General features: G+C 37.5%; 1 protein-coding gene across 2 annotated transcripts in view; it reads right to left on the bottom strand.

Annotated features, from left to right (window-relative positions):
• Nucleotides 1-22730, bottom strand: part of ken (zinc finger and BTB domain-containing ken and barbie protein) — a 35718-nt gene extending 12988 nt beyond the window's left edge. The window contains exon 1 of one of the 2 annotated variants that reach the window (XM_074101031.1): nt 22439-22730. Coding sequence is in view for 1 of the 2 variants with exons in the window: in XM_074101030.1 (XP_073957131.1) it covers nt 17834-17904 (71 nt within the window). In the remaining variant the exon portion in view is untranslated. Of the gene's footprint in view, nt 1-17833; nt 18195-22438 lie in introns of those variants that run through there. The other variant, XM_074101030.1, reaches the window with a different exon arrangement.
• Nucleotides 22731-23078: the final 348 nt, after the last annotated feature.

Consider the following 23078-nt stretch of genomic DNA (forward strand, 5'->3'; position numbering starts at 1 on the left):
TGATGTAATTGAAATTCAACCCATGAAATACTTGTTTTTGAGTAGTAACTCCGATGGTCAACTGTGGTCTTCATCATTAGTGCCACTTCACCAAATGATAATTTTCAAAAGCAAATGCACGAGTTACTACTAAATATCAAGGTCACAAAATATAGCTGTCTCGGCGCCCAATATCATTTCTGTGCTTTCGGCGTCGAGACTTTAGGTCCTTGGGGTAAGGGTGCGCTGGAGCTACACAGGGAGCTCAGCAATAGGTTATGGGAGGCAACAGGCAACCCTCGCGCCAGCAGCTTTCTCGCGCAAAGAATCTCAATCGCAGTTCAACGCGGGAATGCTGCCTGCGCGTGATGGGCACCATGCCAAGAGGCCCACCTCTCTTTTTTAATTAAAGTTTTAGTTTGTTATTTTAATTTAATAGTAGTTTTAGTCCTATGGATATTTTGTATTTTATTATATGTAATTAATCCTATAGATACATATTATATAGTTTTCAAAACTAAATATTATTTAAATGTTATATAAATTATCATTTGGTGAAGTGGAACTAATGATGAAGACCACAGTTGACCATCGGAGTTACTACTCAAAACAAGTATTTCATGGGTTGAATTTCAATTACTTTAACACATTTGCTAAGCAATTTATGCTCCTCGTAATGCATATGGTGAAATGGAATGGGTGGTGATGCACCAGGACTCCTCATTAATGAAAGTCTCTGCATCGGAAAAAGCGATCTTTTGTAAAAAAAAGTTGACGAAACAGTTGACATTAAACTGTTGTATCTTAGATTATTTACACTAAAAAGGGTGAAAAAAATAATTTTATAACAGAAAATTGAACCACTCCACTTTCAGACTGGCAGAAAATTATTTTCATGTTTTTTTATTAGTCGGTTATATTTTTTGCTATAATTTCTTTCACAACTACTTACAGTACGTAGTACCTATATACTGTCAATATCACAAGACTAGAGAGTCAAAGTGTCGAAACTTGAGTCGATAAAACTAATAATTTATAATAATTGATGTCATCATTAATTCGATTATTACGTTAATTTTGATGAGAATATTAGTGAAATTCTAGGTTGGAATTTTATTTGCACTGAAGTAAAGGCTCAACGGAGCTTGCAAGAATATTCGTTACTTACCAATTAATAAGTACCGATATAACCCAAGATCCATAAGGGCCCATCACTAAACGGTTACGTTACATGCATATTACGTTTTTTCACTTAACTGTGCTTTGAATTTAATTAATTGATTATAAAAATCTGATAGCTTAAATTTATTTCGTATAAATGACATAGTTCTTGATGTTCACATATTTTACGCCAGTCATATTCAGGCTACAACTGAAATATACTTCCATATATTATTTAGACCGCAGCAACTTTCTTTGAGTAAAACGAAACGTGCATCAAGTGTCACCCGCACCATGCTACAATGAAAGTACTGTAGTCGAATATTTTATTTAAACACGTACAAAACTGCGTACATAGGAACAAAACTACTGCTAAGATTAAGTTTACAATTTTCTGCTAAGATTAATTATAGCTGGATTTGTTCAATCTCTACTAGTGTCTCATAGAGAGAAAATAATTGATTCCCTGGTCTTACATCTGAGAATGACCCAAAGATATCTTAATAGTTTGTTTGGTATCATAATTATCTGACAAATATAATTGTTACGATTTAACATAGCCCAGTTTAGTTTAAAAACTCGTACTCAAGTAACCGTAGCTGATTCAGTTGAGCTCGAAGGTAACCTTACAGTTAATAAAGGTGACAAACTGATTAACCCTTCATAAATGAATTCATCCTTCGCACTACAAGATGAACGGGAGCAAAGTTAACACAAATAGAGCAGAGTAGAAAGAATAATTCATACGTAAGGTGTATAACAGCACCATCTAGCGATTACTCGTATAACTACTATCGACTTTCTCTCACACACCAGTATCTGAAATGGCCGTACCGCAAACCGCAACAGATGGCGATTATTTTCCACTTGCTTAATAATTCATAGGTGGCGCCACATGCTCCCAACTTCTGAACTATATTTTATTTGAAATCTGAATGAAAAGTAAAGGGAATGGTGTTGTTTGGCCTTTTCCTCAAGAATCATTGAGCGGCCTTCATTTTAATTTGAAATTACTTTCACCACAAGACAAACAAATTTCAGGAAACTTAAAAACAACGCAGACAATCTCTTTGGTCGCCTGTCACTTACCAATTTGGAGTCAGACGAAGGTAAGTCGGTTAAGTAACGTTTTGTTTTAATGTAACAGTGAAAAGCTTGCCTTTTTTAATAAAAAATAATGACATTATTAAAGTATAAGTGCTCAGTATAATGATCTGCTAAATGAACATGATATCGCCCGTTCTATTTAACATGAAAGTTATTATAAGGTGTCTGAGAAATAAAAACAGAATAATTTACCAGGAAGAAAACAAAGCCGCACTCTGCGAACCATAATTAAATTATATATCAATCATACCGATAGTCAAGTGTGTGCTCCAAGGCTGGTTCATAAAAGAAATACACCGGCCATAGGTAATGACTGCCCACACTAATTAAGCACGTAGCGACCTAGAAGGCAGCATTACAATCGTTTACTCGATTCGCTGCTATTCTAGATAGTCTGTCATTAACGTTTTTATGAGAATATGTCACCGTATTAGGAGCAAGGGAGAATATTGGCGTGCGGGGCGCGCCGTATTGACAACTCAGTAGTAATGTCGTAATTGCACGCGACAGCTGACCGTTCTTTTACTAGGAAATCAACATTTAAATCATTTATCTCAAATCGGATTGCTTTAATCTCAGAAATAGCGGATACATCATGTTTAAAGAAGCTATTGAGCGCAATTTATTTATAGACGTAAACAAACATCGATCAAAGCTCGAGTTTTTCACGAAACCGATATCGCTAACGCTGTAGCCTAATTTATTACAGATGACAATTAACTGTGTGAAGCTAAAGAAACAATAAAGGCAGTGTTTGAAGGCGAATAAGTCGTGTTTTACGAAATATTTCGCGATGCCGGTGTTGCAAGAGAAATTGTACAAGACAAGCTGCTCGCCGCTCGCCTACTGGAGCGTAGGATTGGGAAAAAAGTTCTCACTTTCCCTGAACGTTGCCTAATAATTGAAAGTGGCGAAATTGTCTAGACTGTAAATTTAGACTAGGAAGGTATTTGGAACGCTAATTATTTAACGATTTACGTAACAAAACAAATAGTATCAGATTTATTATAACCAGGACCTATGTACTTTTGGAAATGTAAAAAGTAAAGTTATTTATTTGGACGTAATACTACGTGCTTATTGAAAAAAGCGAAAGTGGATTGTCCAGCGGCTTTGGCAGGTGGAAATCTGTAATCCAGTGGAGAAAGCGCTTAACTACCCATGTGTATCCACTTCAATATTCATTACTGATATTATCAATGCATATATCTTATTAAGGAATACTATTTATTACATACCCATGTAAATAAAACATTATTGAGATTAAATACATAGACCCTCGTTACCAAATGTAACCACCAAGTTTGGTTTATCACAGGATATAAAATACAGATATCTCAACCGCTAAGTTTAGAAAAATAATTTATGCAACGGTGCTTTTCATACAACGCAAGTGAAGACAACAATGTAATTTTTGGAAATTTGCTTAAGAATTCAGTAAAATTCAATGGTATTCTCTAGCAACGTCTCAGCTTAGTATAACTAAGTAAATATTTCTTATCCAATTATATGACATCCGCGCTTTTGCCTACTAGTGAGTTGCCTATAATTACATTTACATCATGGGCCATTCCTGCATTACTATTTACTTCCTTCCTATAAAAATTAGGTACCTACGATCATCAACGGTATTACTATCCAAAATTTACCAGTATTTACCGATATGTTTTGATTATAACATCTTCGATCAAAAACTAGATTGAATAAAAACCATTAGGTACTACCAAATGTATGTAGTTACCTATGTTAGCCATGTAGAATGTCAGGCACGTGTGCGATATACATACATACAAACATACAATCCTTATTTGCACCGGCTCTTGTCGTGCGGTGAATGGAAAATATTCGACTTATAAAAGTATACAAATTTTATACTCGATACGTTTATATTTACATTACACATGTGGTAGTCAAGGACAGTAAGATTACAATCATCAGTTTCGAAATTTAATTTGTTTGCTCTTCGCTTGTGTTTTCTTTTTGACTCTCTTCAATACTTTACTTTAAAAGTCCGATTTGTAATTTAGATTGTTCCGAAAACATGACGTATTCTGACGACATTAAAATACCCTTTATGGATAGTGACAACTATTTAAATAGTCGTATTAAAATAAAGAATGAGGTCAAGTGTAAGTCCATCTAAAAATAGTTTGGCCGTTGTCCGTGTTAGATCGCATTAATTGAGTTAGTTATAAATAATTTGTATCGCCTGCTTGGTTGTTGTGAGCGTGACTAAGATATCCTCTTACTTCACCAGGTAAAGCCAAGAATATAAATCAACTCCAAGAAATCAGATTCTTCTTTTCTCATAATTTCATTTATAAAATAAACCACGCAGTTTTCAGGATGCCTTGAAATGTCATCTTATAGAATGCAATATGTTAGGTTAATTTATTAATGACAATTCTCAAAACAAAAACTATTGGTTCAGAACTAATACAGTTTATGATTAATAAAATTATAGGAAACGCTACATTATTGTGCAAGATATTCGGGCAAACTATAGAGAAACCAAGGCTTTTTTTCTATCTGAGGAGGCTGGTAGATTCAAAATGATAATGCTTAGGTATGTGACTTGTTTAGCATATCCAGTATTTATACGACAGCGTTAATAATGTGTACAGCGATTATTATTACCTCACTTATTATAATAATGTATTCAGGCTTGGAGCTATAAATCTTTGCGCTAAGAATGCTGCTAACAATTATATTGTCTACGAGTAGGTATCCAGGCTAAATCAGCATGCTCCGATGCGTCGACCCGACGCCGCGGCCTGGTTGGCCACAATCGCAGAAAATCCTATTTGAGAGCCGCATTGACATGCTCGCTAACAGTTTTCTGCTCTATTTACCCGACTGAAATGTTTGATTGATGGAATCGCTAGTAACGCTAACCTAACCTAACACAACCCGAACTCGCAATTTGTGACAAAATGGACAATATATTTCACGCTCATTATCAACGAAATTCTAATGCTGCAATTAACAACGCCGGATGATTTTATAATGATTAAATAGAAACGAAAGACGAATTAAATAACTAAGAGATTGTTCCGAGCTTGGGAAGTGTTAATAATACTAATGACCCAGCAGTGCTTCAATGAGGTAGTTAGCAACAGACCCCTATACAAGCTTCTAACAGGCGCGCAAAGTATGACAGAAAACGATAGTGATGTAAGTGGATAGTTGTCAAACAGGAAACGGCGGGGCGCGCGTGGCAGCGATACGCCACACGCTTTGTACTGCGGCCTTCGGACGAAATGTGGAGCCAGCTTCGGCTGCGCCTGCGCTGCGGCATCACACACAAACGATGTGTAACCAGCCCCACAAACACTACTTCATTCATAAGATACTTTGCCAACGCCAACCAACACAGCGATCCGTGGACCATCCTTGGCATTTTTATCTCGCTAGTCGCTATGTAAGCCTATCGAAATTCTTCGAACGTTTCCGGATTGTTTTGTGCGCATGAGATCTTGTTATGACTGCCTTGTTTACTATCGGGCCGACAGAAAATCGTCGGGTGTCGATAAGGTTATCGGCGATAATTTCTTTTGCGCTGTAATTGTAAAGTTGCGGAACTGTCCGAATTAATTACTTAAACAAATGCTAGTGCTCGAGATTATTATCGGTATGATAATATTTGTCAATCGACGATGTCGGATTTAGTTAGCGTAACATGTCTGTCATTGCCTCAGTAATAATTGAATATGTTGAACCATAATGACTTGTCATGTAACATATTAATAAGTATGTACTTATAGTTCAATATATTGTATTAATAACCAATATTATATTGTCGTTCAATTATTTCGTGTTTTTCCTGCGAAGACTTGAGGAAAACACTAAATTTAAGTTCTGTAACAATAAAGTCTTTGTTGTTTGTCCAGAATAGGTAGATCATGCATTAGTAACTAAAATCTGTGTTGAATTACACAAAACATTAACTAGAACTTCAGCTTCGCTGGCAAATGACAGATGTGTTTATTTATAAATCGCATTGTACCCTCGAGAGAGTCTTAGGTCGAAAGCGCAAATGAGTTTTACCTTCGATGATGCTAAAATAGCTCTGTAGTTATACTCTCACCTTGCATTTGATTGACGATCGATCCCTTGTGCCAGATACTTGCTAACTGTGACTGCAAACAACTGTACTGTAAACACACTTTACGTGACATCTAGAAAACGCAATCTAAATACGTCAGACCACTTTTAATTTAAAGTTAATAACGTAAGTCGTCGTCGTGTTAATTAACGATGATTTGACAGAAGCACCGTCACGGTCAAAGCAATCGATCGTGAAACCGTCACTTATTAACTCAGAAGATTCCTTTCCAATAGGAATAGTTGATCTGATTGGCACGAGAGCGCTCCCGGCATGTTTCCACATTTTCGTAACTGCCGGAGGAAACAAATCGAGTTCGTGTTCGACATTTTGCGATCACTGCAGCAGTTAGATGACATTTTATAAAGAACGTGTCTAAGGAAAGGTCGGATTTGATTGTAGGCAGTCATTTGAATATCTCCCGTGTTATTATTACAAATTATGATGAATTAAGTCGTCTACATAGAGGCGGTTCTCACGCCGCAAAATTGTTTGACCTTGGCACGCAGTCTGTGTTCTTATGTTTATACATATATGATGTGTTCTATGGACGTTACTATTAAGCTACAAATTCAATTCAAATCAGTCAAATTTTAAAATGTTTGGATTCCTATTGATTAGGCGTTCGCTTCCGTTAGTTGCTGCTCTGTCCGAGGTAAACGAGACGCGTCCAAGGTTCGTTTTGAAATAGGATGGTACTTGACCGTCAGGATGAAAGTCAACAGTATTGCGCAACGCGCGCGCGCACAGAACTATGCTAATAAAGCATCTACGAGAAACATATTGGGACTTGATCATGACCCACATACATACCCACGTTCAAGGATTTCACATATTTGGCAGGCGATGATTTCAAAACAGAATATTTAAGGCGTTTAGCGTGTGACGGCGAGATGGCGGAGGCCACAACGTACTCGCTATAATAGATGAGAATTTTCTTTATGTTTTCTACTGACTCACATAAGTACTAGACTAGAAGTAAGATCACAATGCCTTAGGTGAAACGTCATTGGCCATCGTCATAACCGCAATTACCTAGTGCCGCGTCTTTTTAAAATATCTGGCCGCTGGACCGTTCAATCATGCATTGAAAGTTAGTACAAGTACGAGAAAATTTTTCACCAGGCCTTTCTACGGTAGCATTAGCCGGCTGTGTGTGCGTGCACGCACACGGCGCGCGCGCTGGTGTGCGCTTGCGTAGATCCGCGCTGCATAGGAAGGGGGCCGGCGCGGCGAGCGGCGCGCTGTTTTGTAATAGCGTTTTATTTCAAGGTCACACGAGCAGTTTTTAGAAAGTTACCTTACATGCATAATCTTTGATAAAAATCTTTACCATTTCTTTTACTCAAATTGGGTTTCGTAATTCTTGGATAATAATATTTATGTTAATGTTTACGCGGCGTGTGATGAAATTGTTGACGTCACGTTAATTCTCGGTCGTACTTTTAATTGATGGCTTAGTTGCGACATTTCCTCTACGTTTTCTAGAATCATGATCATTTTGTATTGCAGACTTATTTTTTTTAAATGAATTTATTCAAACTTCGTGAATAGCGCGTTTTCCATTCTCCAAAATCTACATCTACGAAGTTCACGTGCTAAGAGCTTAAGAAACAAAAACACATCGACCATAGAAACGCGTAACCCTGGAGTTACCGTAGAACCTCTAGCAGCTCCAATAAAACAAGAAACCACGTGCATTACTTTCCTTACCGCACATCGTGAAAGTGTTATACATAATGCCATACGCCGCGTTTCATCATCCGCCTTATGCGTTGAGCCGTGATCTTCCCTCGTCCGAAATGATGAAATTTCGACGACTGCCATTTCGGAGGCTTGCGTAACCGCTACGCTAAATTTTGCTGACAGTGAAAGTATACGAAAGGTTTTACGTAATGGGCCACGTAACGCGGCTTCGTTTTGATTTCCTTGCTTTTACGTTACATCTACAAGACGTTTCAAATTTATTCGGAATATTTCAGCAGATCGTGGGGATAATTTGACTGAACACATCTAAGGTAAAGGTTTTTTAATTGGAATTTTCGATTTAAAATGTAGACATATTTTTGATGTGGAGCTCGAATCTCCTTACTTGTAGGTAATTGCAAGTTTTGGGGTATTTTCAACAGCACCTTGGTCTGGAGGATGCTTGAACTTAGGTACTCTTTTTAGGGCTTCTAGTGACCACATAAATCTGCGCAAAGATTCTGCTCTCTTTTCAATATGTATTTAAACAATTGGATTTGTTAAAAATAGGATTTTCTTTTAAATTAATCCTTCATTGGCGAACGAAATAAATTGTGATAAACTAAGGTAAGTAGGTAAAGGGATGTTGGTGTTTAATATGTAATACTAATTATTTAGCAAATAACGGAGCAAATAACCAATCTGCAACTAATCTACATAGAGTCCATAAATAGGTCAGTGAAATTGATACAGAAAATCATATTGAAGCATTTGTTATGGAATAACATTAAGGTCCAATAGTTCAATGTAACATAATACTTAACGCAAGACATTTTTCGTGTTAACTAACCACACTGCTAAAGATTTTTGACATTGCCGATGATTTAAAAAATAACTTGTTAAGGTTTTTAGAACTTTGAAAACTATAGTTAAAAAATGAGACGAAAATAAAGCAAACAATGAAGAGAAAATTAAATTTTAAAAAGTCTAATTATTTTTAAAAAGTTCATTATTTGCACATCAAAAAAGTTACAATTGAATGATGCAATACAAATCGGGGATTCCAATTTACTCCTTAATATGAAATCATCTCATCTTGTTCATTACATGAGCGATGCGTGTGAATCGAAATCTTACCGTAAAAACATTCGCATATCGATATGCGGCTGGTCCAAGTCATATAGAGGAAACATTTTTATTATCTCACACGAAAGGTTATCTAACTCTCGTGCTGTCGTGATGCTTGGGTTCTCGAGACGAGTGATTTCCGGAAAGCAACACCTGACTCAATGAACCAACCCAGAACAGTGACTCACAAAAGAGCAATGGATTTTTAGCTAGGATAATAAAAGTTTTGAAAAATATTTTTCTTTCAGATCTTGCAACTAAATGGAAAAATAAATGTACACACAAACTTTAAAGCGTATTATGGAAAACCTATTTAGCGCTATGACTCGAGAGAAAAAGCAACAATTTGTTTACTCTACAGAAATTTTCAAGGTATTTATTCGCCAGGAAAGATTCTGCGGTAAACGTGTGAAATGATATTTAGATGTGCACATATAATATGTTTCTGCGCATAGTAACTCAAAAGAATTACTGGATTTAAATATAATATTAAGTAAGTACTTCTAAATACTTCAGAGTTTAAAACTGGGAATATTCCAATATACATAAGTAAGATATTTAAATATTGTTTGATAACATTTAGGAATTAGTTTTAAATTACCTCCCTTAAATGAAAATGATATTCGGTTCTTTATAAACGAAATTTTAGTTTATTTGCCATTGTCATTATGTTGTTGGCATCTATACTATGTTACTAACCGACACTAGTATAACTGTTCATACCAACCGTTTTGCTTCGCATCGCAAAAAATTCTATCGAAGCAACGATTCAGCAAACTGTGGTGTCGGGTAGCGAGCGGTCACAATGCAATCTCTGTCCCAATTTCAGAGTTATCAGGCAAGTCAAATATAAGCTACGCTAAATGTGCGGGTGCCGTAGATAAGCCGTGTATCTTGTGGACTAGTTTCCCCTTCGGCTTTGCCTAACATCTGTCCCTTGAGTGTTAATGTAAAAATACACGCCGTACACAAAGGTGTGGCGGAAATAGGAATGTCTTGTAGCGGTCACGTTTTAAAGGTCACAATTCACATAATTAAATCAAAATTAATATACCATCAATGTAAGTACATTACCATAAAAGTGAGAACCAAGGAAACACAATTGAATAAAGAAGATTCACACAATAATGATTGCCGACGATACACTAATATATAAACATTGTTTGAAAATTAACAACGCAAATGCGACTGGGATAAATAACAATCGTAACTACGCAGAATGTGTCGTAGGCCGTAGCCAAACCGCGGACTAAATACGAAATGTTCCTCTAAAATGGTAATTCTGGATATTGAATCATGCGAACGATAGGTACGGCCATAAACTGAGTCATGTAGTAATATGTATTGTTTAGTGACTTTCTATGGTCACGTAGAGTATGACTCTAAGTACAATTTTTAGCTACGGAGCGTGAAGGCAGTGGAACGAGATAGGGTGTGTTTCTCTATACTAAGTTGTAGGTTTCGTAAGGCTTCATTGTGAGCCGAGGCATTTACAGTTTCGTTTTAGATAATAAATTTACTTTGGTGCTGTGCTGATCCGTCTTCATTTGGTCTGGTAGATTATCTAAACGTTATTTATGATCGAAAAAAAACAGCAATTTTACGTGGATGACATTTTTTATTTATAAATGCGCCTCAGGCTATTTAAAAACAGCTTATAAATAAAAAAACACATTTCGCAATTTTAACTTAAATTTGATAAGAAATAAAAAACTTGAAATTTTTGGAGTATGAAATCGTTTTAAGCAAAGTATTTCCTAATTGGGTTTAATTATGAAACTAACGAAGACGAGTCATAACACAAAGGAAGAAGCCCTTACCGGTATGAAATTAACGCAGACCATTTTCATTAAAAATTCAGTCATAATAGTAACTGACCTACCCGCTGAATGGAATTTAGCTAAAAATATATCAGTGAGTGTTGCGAGCGCTTTCGTTCACGATCTCTTGGCTTCGGTACTCTCTATGAGTTTGTGTAGCGCCTGCGTTTGTAAGCGTGGCGACTATCCACGTGCGCATGCCTCGAATACAGAGTGGGGTATTGTGGGCTCCGTAGTGTGCGTGCGCCACACTAGTGCAACCCGCGCCCTACTCCGGATGCGAGTTCAGATTTGTACGGTTGTGAATGTACTAGCTAGACCAAATTGATAGTCTACGCTATCTGTGAGTACAGGCTGTTATACAACGCGTGGCGGTGTGCCAGCGGCCGTGTGTGCGTTATTGTTCGAAAGCCTTGAGGCCTTTAAGTTATTTTACAACTTGCTGGCGATCGAATTGCCTATAGACCTGCGAACAATCAGAATTTATGCATAGATGGGATCTTTACGGCCTCTATGACAACTGACGATAATTAATTTATCGCCGTGGTCAAGGTTCCGGGGATTAATATAGATTTATTGATGCCTACTTGACTTAAATGCATGCTCGCGTAATCAGGCATTGTTTGGAAATTGGTGCTAACTATCTAAGCGTAACAAATTCGAATAACTCACAGAAACTGCCAGTAAATCAATACCTATTAATTACTTAATTTATGGCATGAGTAAACAGCGTGTTAATGTAATGATATAAAACTGAGTTTACGCTAAATATGCTCATGTTTGTTCAGCTTATGAAAACGAGTAGAATTTAAAAATCCTTGTGGCGCTGGCGGTAATGATAGGCAACGCAATAGGAAGGGCCTGTCGAAAGCATTAGATTGTAAATAATAAATATTCAACGCAAGGGTAACCGCGTAATAAAACTAATAGACCAAAACATGTGGCCTTTCGAACACGTAAGGACATTAAATTAATATTATGAAAATATTATATTCGACTTTTCAATTTTATTGACACGATGGCCTTAAGAAAGTTGGTTTTAGATTTATGATTTCAAACTAAAACCAAATCGTTCCGAAATCGTCGAGTAAATTAAACATAATGTTGAATGAACTTAAACGGTTGCGAGTTCTGACTGAAATGAGCCGGGGGCTCGTTTGTATGCGTGAGCGTTTGAAAATCGAACGTCGAGCGTGCGTGTGCGCCGACGCCGATAACAATAAACTATTTCCGAAGTGACCCAGTTCGAACGTCCTTCAGTAATTTGTACCAGAACGGGAACAAGAAAGGGCCGGGAGCAAATTTTGACAGCAGCCGTTCAAAAGTTTATTGAACGTCGCCGACACAATAGCTTTTTGTACTGATGAGCTAACTGCCGCTTTTTGTTGTACTTCTAGTTTTATAACCCTAAAATAGACAGCCTTGAATTAAGTTCACTGTTAGAGAGGCACTAAAGCAGTTGAAGGAGAATCAGTTTTTTAATGAAATTGGAAATAGAAGGTAGGTAACGATATTGACAAGGTATCGCAGAAACTAAAAAAATTAAGTACGTAGTAGGTACTAACCGAATCGGAACTTCTATGTGTGTTAATGTTAATAGACGGCGACGGTCGCGCAAGTGTGGTAAGAGACCATTAAAATGTGATTTATATATGATTAAAGTTGACGAAAATGATGTTACTGGACCTCCATATGGAGCACCCTGATAGTTTGATGTTACTCAATTAGGTACATAGTTTTAATCAGCACCCAGTTCCGCCTGATAACAAATTTTAATTCAGTCCATTTTCACATCAAAAGAGTTAAGCTATTGTTACACATGCTCGTTACTATCACGAAAACATGCTACTATTGAGCAAATGCTACCTACTAACATGTGTGTACAGGACATACTACTACTGAGCATGCTTTTTAGTGGCATGCTCTCTAATAGCAGGCTCATTAACATGCTAGTAACGAGTATATGTATACAGTAGCTTTATGAAGACATTTTTTAAATAACTAGTCTTCACTCCCTTCGCTCCCATGAGCCATTAAGGTGATTTTCCACCGGCGAGGCAAGACGAGACGAGGCTAGGCGAGAGTTGAAATTTATGTGGAAAATTTGCAATCCTCTCCTAGCGCATCTTCGGTTGCGGTTGTGGTTGCCATACAAATTTCAATTCTCGCCTCGCCGGTGGAAAATCATCTTTGAAAAAATAAGTAAATAAATTTTGTATGACAGTTAACTGAAATTCCGGGATTTTACAAAATTCCCATCGGAATCCTCTTAAATTACATCGTGGTCTTCATTTATGTCGTATGAAATACATCAATGCATTTGATGATTTATAAACTTGTCGATAAAAAAGAGCCTCTGTATTATTCCAGAGATCCAGCCATGTATATACCCAATCCCATCTAAATCCGTCAGCTTTAGCATGAAGGAGTGACAACGCAAACACACGCGCGCACACACTCAAAAGCTTTCGTATAAATTTGGGTCATTTGCAGAAAATGTGCACCTTTAGTTTTTTTTTTTTTTTTAGGCTTATCTTACTCAGAATCATTTGGAATAGTTTCTGCGTTTGAACCTCACACGAAAAAATATGACCCAAATTTTCCATCTCAGTTCGTTTCATTTTTGTATGAATTATTTTTTATTTTTCTATGAACGTAACACACCTGAATAATATTTTTCCATATAAAAGTTTAGGACACTTGAAGTATGCATATATTTTTTGCAAATAACCCATTTATAATAGTTAATGGGATTCATTGAATAATAAGCTATAGGACGTTCTGTTTGAAACATTGGTCGTTCCGACGACTAAATTCGTAGTTCTGAGAAATGTTTACGTCGCCCCAGCTAGGAGTAAGTGCCGATTGCGACATTGAGCCGTTGGTTTTGCATTCGGGATTTTAGAACTGTTTGTGTTTCCAAGTTGTAAACCTAGATTTTAACATTAGTGTTTGGAAATATATGTGGGATATTCAAGCTTGGCGTTTTATTCGTTTGAACTTTTAACTCTCATTTAACCATTTGATTTCTGACCCAGTGAAGAATGTTCTTACATCATGTATCATAGTGTACATTTTCTTTACAGCCAATATATAAGTAACCACTACTCAAGGGTATTTTGTTACGTTAGAATAAGAATGTCTACATTAATACATAGCACAATTTTTTTAAACGTGGCCCATCTACATTATTATTTTTACACTCGGCTGTACCATAACTACTTATTTTAAGTACCTACACTCAGTTATATAAGGACTCCACGAATTTAATTCTTACTTCTAAAGTTCCATAACTTTTCCGTCTGTCTATAAGGCTAATTATTCTATAGGAACAAATACTGGTTTGAAATATTTCTAGAAGCAAATTCGTATTATAAACAGGTTGTATTAGAAGTTAAAGTTGTTAATTTCCATTTTTTTTTGAGAAATATGACAAATACTCATATATGCACAGTACCTATTTACTGAACTGCGTTGTTAACACATAACGCGATAAACACAAATATGTTTATTACCTTTATTAAAGTTTTTTTTCCTTTACAAGGTTCGTTTTAATGAGTAAGATAAATTCATCGTAACAACACTTAGTTTCCTGGAAACAGGTTGTGTTGGAATCATTACATGATCTAATGACAATAGCCAGCAATATATACTTAAAGTACATAGGTTTGTTTGCTAATAGCACATCCAGGTCAGATAGAGGGCCCTAAGATTACTGTTAATTAGTTTGTGCAAACTTTAGGAAAAGAACTAGTTCCGATCCACGTGTAAGCGATAGTGACAAGTAACGAATTTGCTCACAAAACAGACTCAATATATAACAATATAAGAAGTAATAGACAGGACAATAATAATATGAAAACATTTGATGAATAGCTTCACAATGTCGTTGAAGAAGTCAATAAAAACCACGCGGAAATAAAGGTTGCTACGAATATAATATCAATAACGATCAATTATAAATAACAGGCAATGTATAATTTACAACAAAATAATACGCATGCCATAGACAAATAGATACAGATAATTACCTACAACGATAGCGAATAATAAGAAAGATAAAAATTAAGATTAATAATTCAAGTTAGTAACCAGAATAGTGATTATCTTGAAACTGATATCACATTTACCGGAACTCGAAAACAAAGGAAGGTTAAAGCAAAATCAAAGCAAAAGAAAGCAAAATAAAATGTATCAAATTATGGTGCAAGTGACAAGCCGATTGTTAATTAATTCTTATGACTTTTCCAATTAGATTACATTCTTCATTAAGGTTAATCTTTCAACTAGCGTTATTATTACAAGAAAGGAAAAGATCGACCCAATTATTGATAAATTCTATGACTTTCTTGTAAAAAGCACTCTTCTCCAAATTATACATAAATTAATCTGCATGCGATTAACGACTCTTTTTTGGCATTATCATATATTTTATTATGTTTTTGTTAGGTAGAAGGTGAACGAAACTAGTAAGAAATAAAAATAAAGTAATTAAAAAACAGTTATTCTTATAAGAATCACGTTGATAAGACAAGTCTTAATCAAGTTAATATTAAATATTTATCTACTGTAGCCTAGGCAAGTCCGGCTGCAAGGTTTATTACAAGTAAGGTATCAAATATAGTATTGATAGTGGTAAATCTTATCAAATTGTTACTCGTGGCCATTGTCAGATTAAGAATATAATAATCAATAATGAAGGTTATGAGACAAATTATAAAAATTGCTTTTCACGTACCATCAGCTAAATAAGTGGTCTATCAATTTTTAATCAAGTTCCTATCAAATGAATATGTCGCTGAAGTCGAACTTTGACACGTCTATTGCCATTATTGTTTTATGATATGCAACATGCAAACGATTAACAACTTTAGGGTGGTAGACCATATATTTGGCTGATGGTACATACGTCAAAAAAAAAAACAATTACTTAATTAAATCCTGGACTGATTTAAGAATTTACTTTAGATAAGTAGTACGTTTTTTAAATCAAACCAACTATTCAATTAAAAACCCATTGTTTGTTAGATTTAGTAGGTAGTGTAAATAATACAAATGATATAATTAGATATACGTCGCAAATATTTAAGCTGCATTAAAAACAGAACCAAGAGAGCAGCAAAAATGAAGAAGTTTTAGTTTGTGTTTTAAGATACGATGATTTCGTAACTACTAACGAAATGGGAAGAATATTTACAAGAATCCGCGCCACATGCACTTATATTCAGTTCCTTCGGGTTTTACTTTCAATCTTTTTGTAAATCAATCAACAAGTGTGATTTAGTTTAATTGTTGCTAAATATTGGACTTGGACATTTAAAAACCTACTCTATTAGCAGTATTTTTTAAGGAATGAAAATTATTTGCAACACGTTATAGGGTGTAGACCAAAGCTCTACATTCGAATGAATGAAGGATTTAAATTATTCGATTAATTTCTTGAGTTAATTTATTAACGTAGTTGCTTGTTTTATGGGTACTAAGGGGACTACTAAGAAATGTTAAATAATTATTAACACTACATGACATCCCTGCTTCGCATAGATAACATCATCATCATATCCGACTTATATTCGTCCCACTCCTGGGCACTGACTTCATGATGTTATCCTTCACTGAAAAGCCCATGCTAAGGGGCTGTTTCACCATCCATTGATTAGTGTTAACTGATGGTTAAATGCGATGCCGACTCACATTTAACCGTCAGTTAACACTAATCAATATATGTACTAACATTTCTTATCTAGTTGAATTTCTGCAATCTGTAACCCCTAAATTATCAACCCGGCTTATTACGTACGCAAAAAACAATTCACAACTTTGTTTTTATTTACTCGAGTTATGTGATCTAAATAAATCGTTCACTATCATCAAAAACAACTGACGCTTCGCGATCATAATCTAACGCAAAAATATGGTAGGCACCTAGTAGTTGTGTTGTTTAACGTTGTTAGTCGAGTCTGTGCCTTCATTGACACAGTTCTGGTTTATCTCAAAAACAGTATCATGCACGTTGTGTAATTCTACTACGATTACAACACTACTATCTACGGAGTCATTGTTTAGATATTAAATATAGATATGTCAATGTTTGCGGAACTTTCTTTGACAATAGCGAGACCTGTTTCATCAACGTGGCCTCACATCGGGATCAATAGATCATCTGGCGTTTAATTTAATATGACTATTTTATGCCCTAATATTAGTTACAACCTAATTAATATCATACACTCGCCAAATAGTTTAAAAAAAGTGTCATTGACATGCAAATAAATATTCTGAATAGGCACAGTATGTGTTTATCGAACAACATGCTACACCAGTTAAATAAATATCATATTACTTCACGAATTATGTAGAAGTTTCTTTAAAATACATAAGTATATAAATAAGTACATGCTTAATTAACTGTAGTGCTTAAATGAATTTCTACACCTTTGTTAATAATGTTTTCTTAGACTGTTTGAATTATTCTTTCTCTTCTTTTGAAATTTACACGTGTAGCCAAATTAAATTATGTTCTTTCAGCCATCGTAAACAATTACATTTTATAATATTGTTTTTTTCGTTTATGCTTTCATTAGCAACCGGTGCATTTGGAAATATGAAATGCGCGCGAAACTGAGCGTGGAAAAGCGGCGCGGGCGCAGCCTTACGCCGAGGCGGTTTCGCAAACCACCGTCTAATGTGAACCTATTAACCTATCCGCGAGGCTCAGAGGCGAAGGCGAGAGGCGGATGAGGCGGCGAGTAGTGCGTTCATTAGACGCAAGGTTGGACCGGCCATCCCACCCGACCCGACGCATACCCACACCAAAACCTCAAAATTAAAACCATGTTTACTTTACCTTGCCAACTGTAGTGCACTTCTATTCGCAATCTCATTGTAGAAATTCAGGAGTATGTTGCTGTCGAACATATTAGCACTGTATCACAGCCATATTTCTCACATAAAATAAGTAAATAAAATACGAACAATCCCCGAGCACCGTTTCACAGGATAACACAACGTCCGATCCTAGGCACGTCCGTGCGCGAGCGACGTCAAATCAAACTGGCCCGGTCAAAATGACGAAAGTGAAAACATCGCACGCACAAAAAAAAGTACGCGGCGCGGCTCAGTCCTTGCAGGCCACCTCTCGCGCCGGCTCTAGTGACACACTAACTGCGCGCGCGCGCATCGCCCGTCGCCTATATAATGAACCGCTCGCAGGCTCTAACTTCAAACGTTAGTCGACAGCACAAAAAGAAGATGCCTCACAACGGTAGCTAGGAAAGATTGAACACAAAGAATAACGACACGTGGGCGCGTGTGCGTGCGCGTGCGCGTGTCCGTGTGCGCAGAGATAGGCGGCCGCAGGAAACTCCGTTCTCTTCCACTAGGAAAGACCTTGGATTCAAACCGGCACGTTGCAAAGTGTACTGCCATCGCCTACGCCGCTGTTACCTACTTGACTCTGACGCTTCCACCTCAAACGATGCTTCCACATAAATTGCTCTCAATCTACATGATCCTGTAATTGATGCCATAAATATACTTTTCCTCGAGTCAATAAAGAGTGGTCTAAACTGTTGTTCTAGTTATTTGTTGACGAGCGATGCAGATTGCATTATTGTTTTACTAACCGGTGGTCGCTGAGCAAACACTATAATTACTACTGATGCTGTTGGTGATGCAATGAAAGTTGATAATGGCAATAGCAATGTGACACGTAGTTAACGTGGGTGGCCGGGAATTGGAGTTAGTGGCGCAATTTAAGCGAATAAAGCAGTTCCAGGCAATGCCGCTAAGACATTAGAAGGGCGTTGCAAATAAAAATAAATAACTTGTTACATAATTTAAAGGGTAAAAGTGGTTAAGCAGTTGTTACTTAAATTGGAATTAAGTTAGGTAAAAGTAAATGAAAGCGGATTATTGAAAAAGTTGCAACTTAATAGGTATCATGAAATCAATTAGTATCAAATTAGTATTTTCAGTGATGAAGTCTTCTAAATCTAAACTTATAATAGCGTAAACTTATTTAAAATGGATAAAGCAAAAAACTATTTAACCAATAATATTTAGCAAGTAAAACAGTCTAGATTTTATCCTGTCGAAGTATAAAGTTTCCACGGAATGCAGACAAAGATGCGGGCGATAGCGATGTTTAATTGACCGACTCATCAACGCCCAGCTCAAAACCCTGAAAGCTAAAATTTTGCATATAGGCTCCGTTTTATATGAGGACAAAGAATAAAGACGGACAATGGGAATTTCTCGTGGATTGTGGAATTCTGAAGCTGTGGTAGCTTAGTGGTTTGACCTATGGCTGACCAGTGGCCATCCTGGGGTTATGAATTCGTGCACGGACTCGCGCCACTAAGTTTTTAGGGGTTTATGTGCAAAATCACATTTAATTAACTAATTATTAATTTTAATTTTACCATGAGCTTTATGGCGGAGGAAAACATCGAGAAGAATTCTCACACATCTGCAAAGAAATTTAATGGTGTTTGTAAAGTTCCCAATCCGCACTGGGCTTGCTTAAGAACTAAGGGCCAAGCCTTGTCATTCTGAGACACAGTCTGCAGTGGGATGTAATAGGCCGACATGATGATATGAAATTCTGCGAAGGAGGCATGCAAACTAGTTAGTTGATCGTGAACTTAACATAATGATGATGAACGTGACAGTAGCAGTAGGCATTGACTAAATAATTATAAATACATTGACTACTTTTTTGATCATCTTTCCCATTTCATTATAAATCATCACAGACTTGATATTGCTAGCTATTAGTAAAAATTGTTTGAAGTTATTCAAATAATAGTAGTCATCGTTTTAACATAATTCTTGATACCAAATAATATTTAGTTTTTATTGTAATATTGCATATAAGAAATCAAAATTAAAATGTACCTATACAAGAAATTGCGATTAAGGAATTTGTTATTAGGCAGTGCTCAATGGTCGTGCAAAAAGCTCCGGTCTACTTCTCTTCTCCCAAAATAACTTTTTAAGTAGAACGCTCAATAAGTTACCCATTTAACTGCCGGTTTTTTAAATAACACAAACCAGTTACTTAATGTAAAGATGCGAGCTTGAGCCAGCTCTTAACGTAACAGCTTTCCACTTTCGTTTCCACAGTCATTGTCTATGGCAGATTGGATAATCGTGAATTTTATCCAACTTACATAAAGTCACTGTGAGAATCACCCGCTTTATTACCGCTTGTTGCACTCATTTATTTAATTCGCTTATGTTATTGAAACTTAGCTTTGTGGGAGGATCCCACATTAAGTTAACCCACTGATTGTCCGTTTGAGAGTCTGATGCTCAACCATTCCTCAATTTGTAACGCGGAAACATGATAGCCACAGATATTTCAATTTGATATTAATTGGAGACTGTCATAGCGGAGAACCATACATTTATCACTCTATTACTACAGGCCTTATGCGTTGCAGAACAATGGTCTATTCAGGGTTTTGCGAAGTATCTACGCAGTTACTAAATGCATGATTACCTGCAGTGAAATATTTCACAACAATCCGTCAGCCAAGTGAATGAATTAATCGGGTAAGGTCTGTTGCGACAAATTAGCATCCTGCGATGTTTCCTTTTTTGCTGCCTTTTCAACAATGTTCTCGAGACGAGCGTCAAGGTCTGTGAGACTTTGTTCTGTAGCATCTTCAGACAAATTGCCTATTGTAAATGTAAGAGTAGGTAGGTACTGCTTAGTGCTAATTTAGGTTAGTTAGGTAGGTGCGGCATAGAACATGCTTTACATCTAGAATGCAGCCGTATGCGTATCATATCCGAAATCGACGTAATTTTCACCGTTTCAATTTGAAATTCTTTGAGCCCGTGCCTTATTTCACGCTACACCTATCTTCATTGTTCTAAGTTCGTATGGTCTCTGAACCGAAAAACGGACCGTGAAATCGGGATGAAGTCATCCGCGAGGTTACGTTGCAAACTTTCGCGACCATTTCTCCGGGTGAAAGTTTACCGCTTTAAGTATATGCATTGTACTTTTTTGTCACTGCCAAATCACGATCTTTATCGTAAATCTTTATTCTGACATTTGCCACGCCTACGCTATTCGAAAGTTAACTGTTATTTCTGGTGTTGCGTAATTTTAAAGCGAACTAGATCATGTACCTAATGAATTTAAAATTTACTTTAAATGTATTTTTTTTTCAAGATACTAGGTATTGGTTTTACCCTTGGGTATTTATTTCTAAGTCTCATCATCTCATGGATGGAGATTGACTGCGGTAACCAAAACCGAATACATTTAACAGGTTTCAGAATTTTAAAAGATATATTTTCGATGGTCGTGCAATCGTGCTTTTATCACTTCCGTATTCGACCATAAATTAATAACGACTTTATCTAAATTTTAATTGGTTGGGTTTGAAGTATCGGCTCGGGTTATGTCATCGAGGTAGCATCGTGTACCATTTCGATTTGTTTCGGGCATCTCGACCACGCATGCGTGAAAGTGCCGCGGCCGGCGCATTGCATCCATACATCCGTCACGATCGGCCGTGGCTGCCATTTATTAATATTAAACGAAAATTCGTTATCCAAGTGGCCTTGAGCCGCGTTCCTTTCAGTTCTACTTAATGATGACAGTTGCTTGAAACGTGCTGCTTGTAAGCACCAACTCATTGACCGTATGGCGGTGGTCACGCCGCAAGGTTCCGCGGCAATGCGCGCTCGCTAATGGAGCCATGATCTACCGTCACGGCTCCCGAATCATTAACACCGAGCTGAACCCGTCGAAGAACTGATTACATTGCTCAACGCCATCGAAATAGTTATTTCATATCAAAGCACTCATAAATGAAAACTTTCGAAAGAAAATTCGTCATGGCAAGGGTTTTGTAATAGCGGTTATTGAAAGCGGCGCTCGTCGGCCGGCGGCGGACGTCGAAAGTGAGACCGAGAGGTTGCGCAGGCGCGTTACGAAGTTTTTATTGTCGGCTGCGCGCGAAATCACTTGAAAGTTGTATTGTCCTTGGATATTTCACTTCTTTATTTACTGCTTTACTGACACCCGAGCCGAAGTTCAGTCGCGGGTGACGCCAATTGTGCGCTTTGCCTATGTCGATAGGTACCTACTTGGTCCCCTTCACTGCAATCGCTATCTAGATTTCGTTGCGCGAGATGTGGCGAATGTTCCTTCACTAATAACGCTTTGAAACCACCGCTCTCAGGAGCAGGTAACGACAGCACCCACAACGCAACGCACATAAATACGCGTCTATAACCTTTACACTAATGCGTAATACAAAAACTATACCTACGTATATGCATCATTCTAGTATTTAAACGAAATATTGAGCAAGAAGATTCAAATCACATAATGAAAGGCCTTGCGACCTTTTAACAGAAAGAGAAAGAATTGAAAGTGATACCGTGAAAGTGGCGTGAAAGTCCCTGTAAATTTGTAATTCGCGCTTACCAAGGGACTTATTGGTTGGAACGGGTCACTCCCGGCGGGCCGGGGGGGTGCGCAGGCGCGGCGTTTCCTTGCTTGCGCCACTTCCCGCTTGCGACACGCTTCCTGCGGGAGAGCGCGAGGTCGCGTTGCACAACGTTATTGCCGCTTCTTTGTCACTGAATCCAGAACAATCCAGGGGTAGCACAGGGTGGCACTAAAGCACTGTAATCCGGATAAGCGCGAGCGCGGGTGCGCGGGTGTCGGCGCGACGGCACAGCGGGCCGCGGGCCGGGCGAGTGGCGCTCGCTCGGGCGCCGCTGTCGGTTGCGCCACACTCAGACTGGAAAGTAAAAGTGTCCGGTGCGGGGCGCGGCGCCACATTTCTCCCACTTTCGCTGGTGATTCACGCGACGTCAAGGTCGCTTCCCGTGCGCACCAGACGCTCCCGGTCCCGACGAAGCTGTGGTACGAGAAGTACTCGGAGCGTGGGCACGCGCTCCCACGGACAGCTGGTTTCAATCAAACTGCTATCTATTCCTGTGTGTAAATAAAAATCCGCGTCTCAAACTTTTCAACCGCATAAGAACATACTTATCATAATTGGAGCATTCTAAATTGCTGCAACTGTATTTAGGCACAGTGCGTCGATTATCGCCACATG

Source organism: Choristoneura fumiferana, chromosome 18, assembly GCF_025370935.1.
Source record: "Choristoneura fumiferana chromosome 18, NRCan_CFum_1, whole genome shotgun sequence".
Taxonomy (NCBI): domain Eukaryota; kingdom Metazoa; phylum Arthropoda; class Insecta; order Lepidoptera; family Tortricidae; genus Choristoneura; species Choristoneura fumiferana.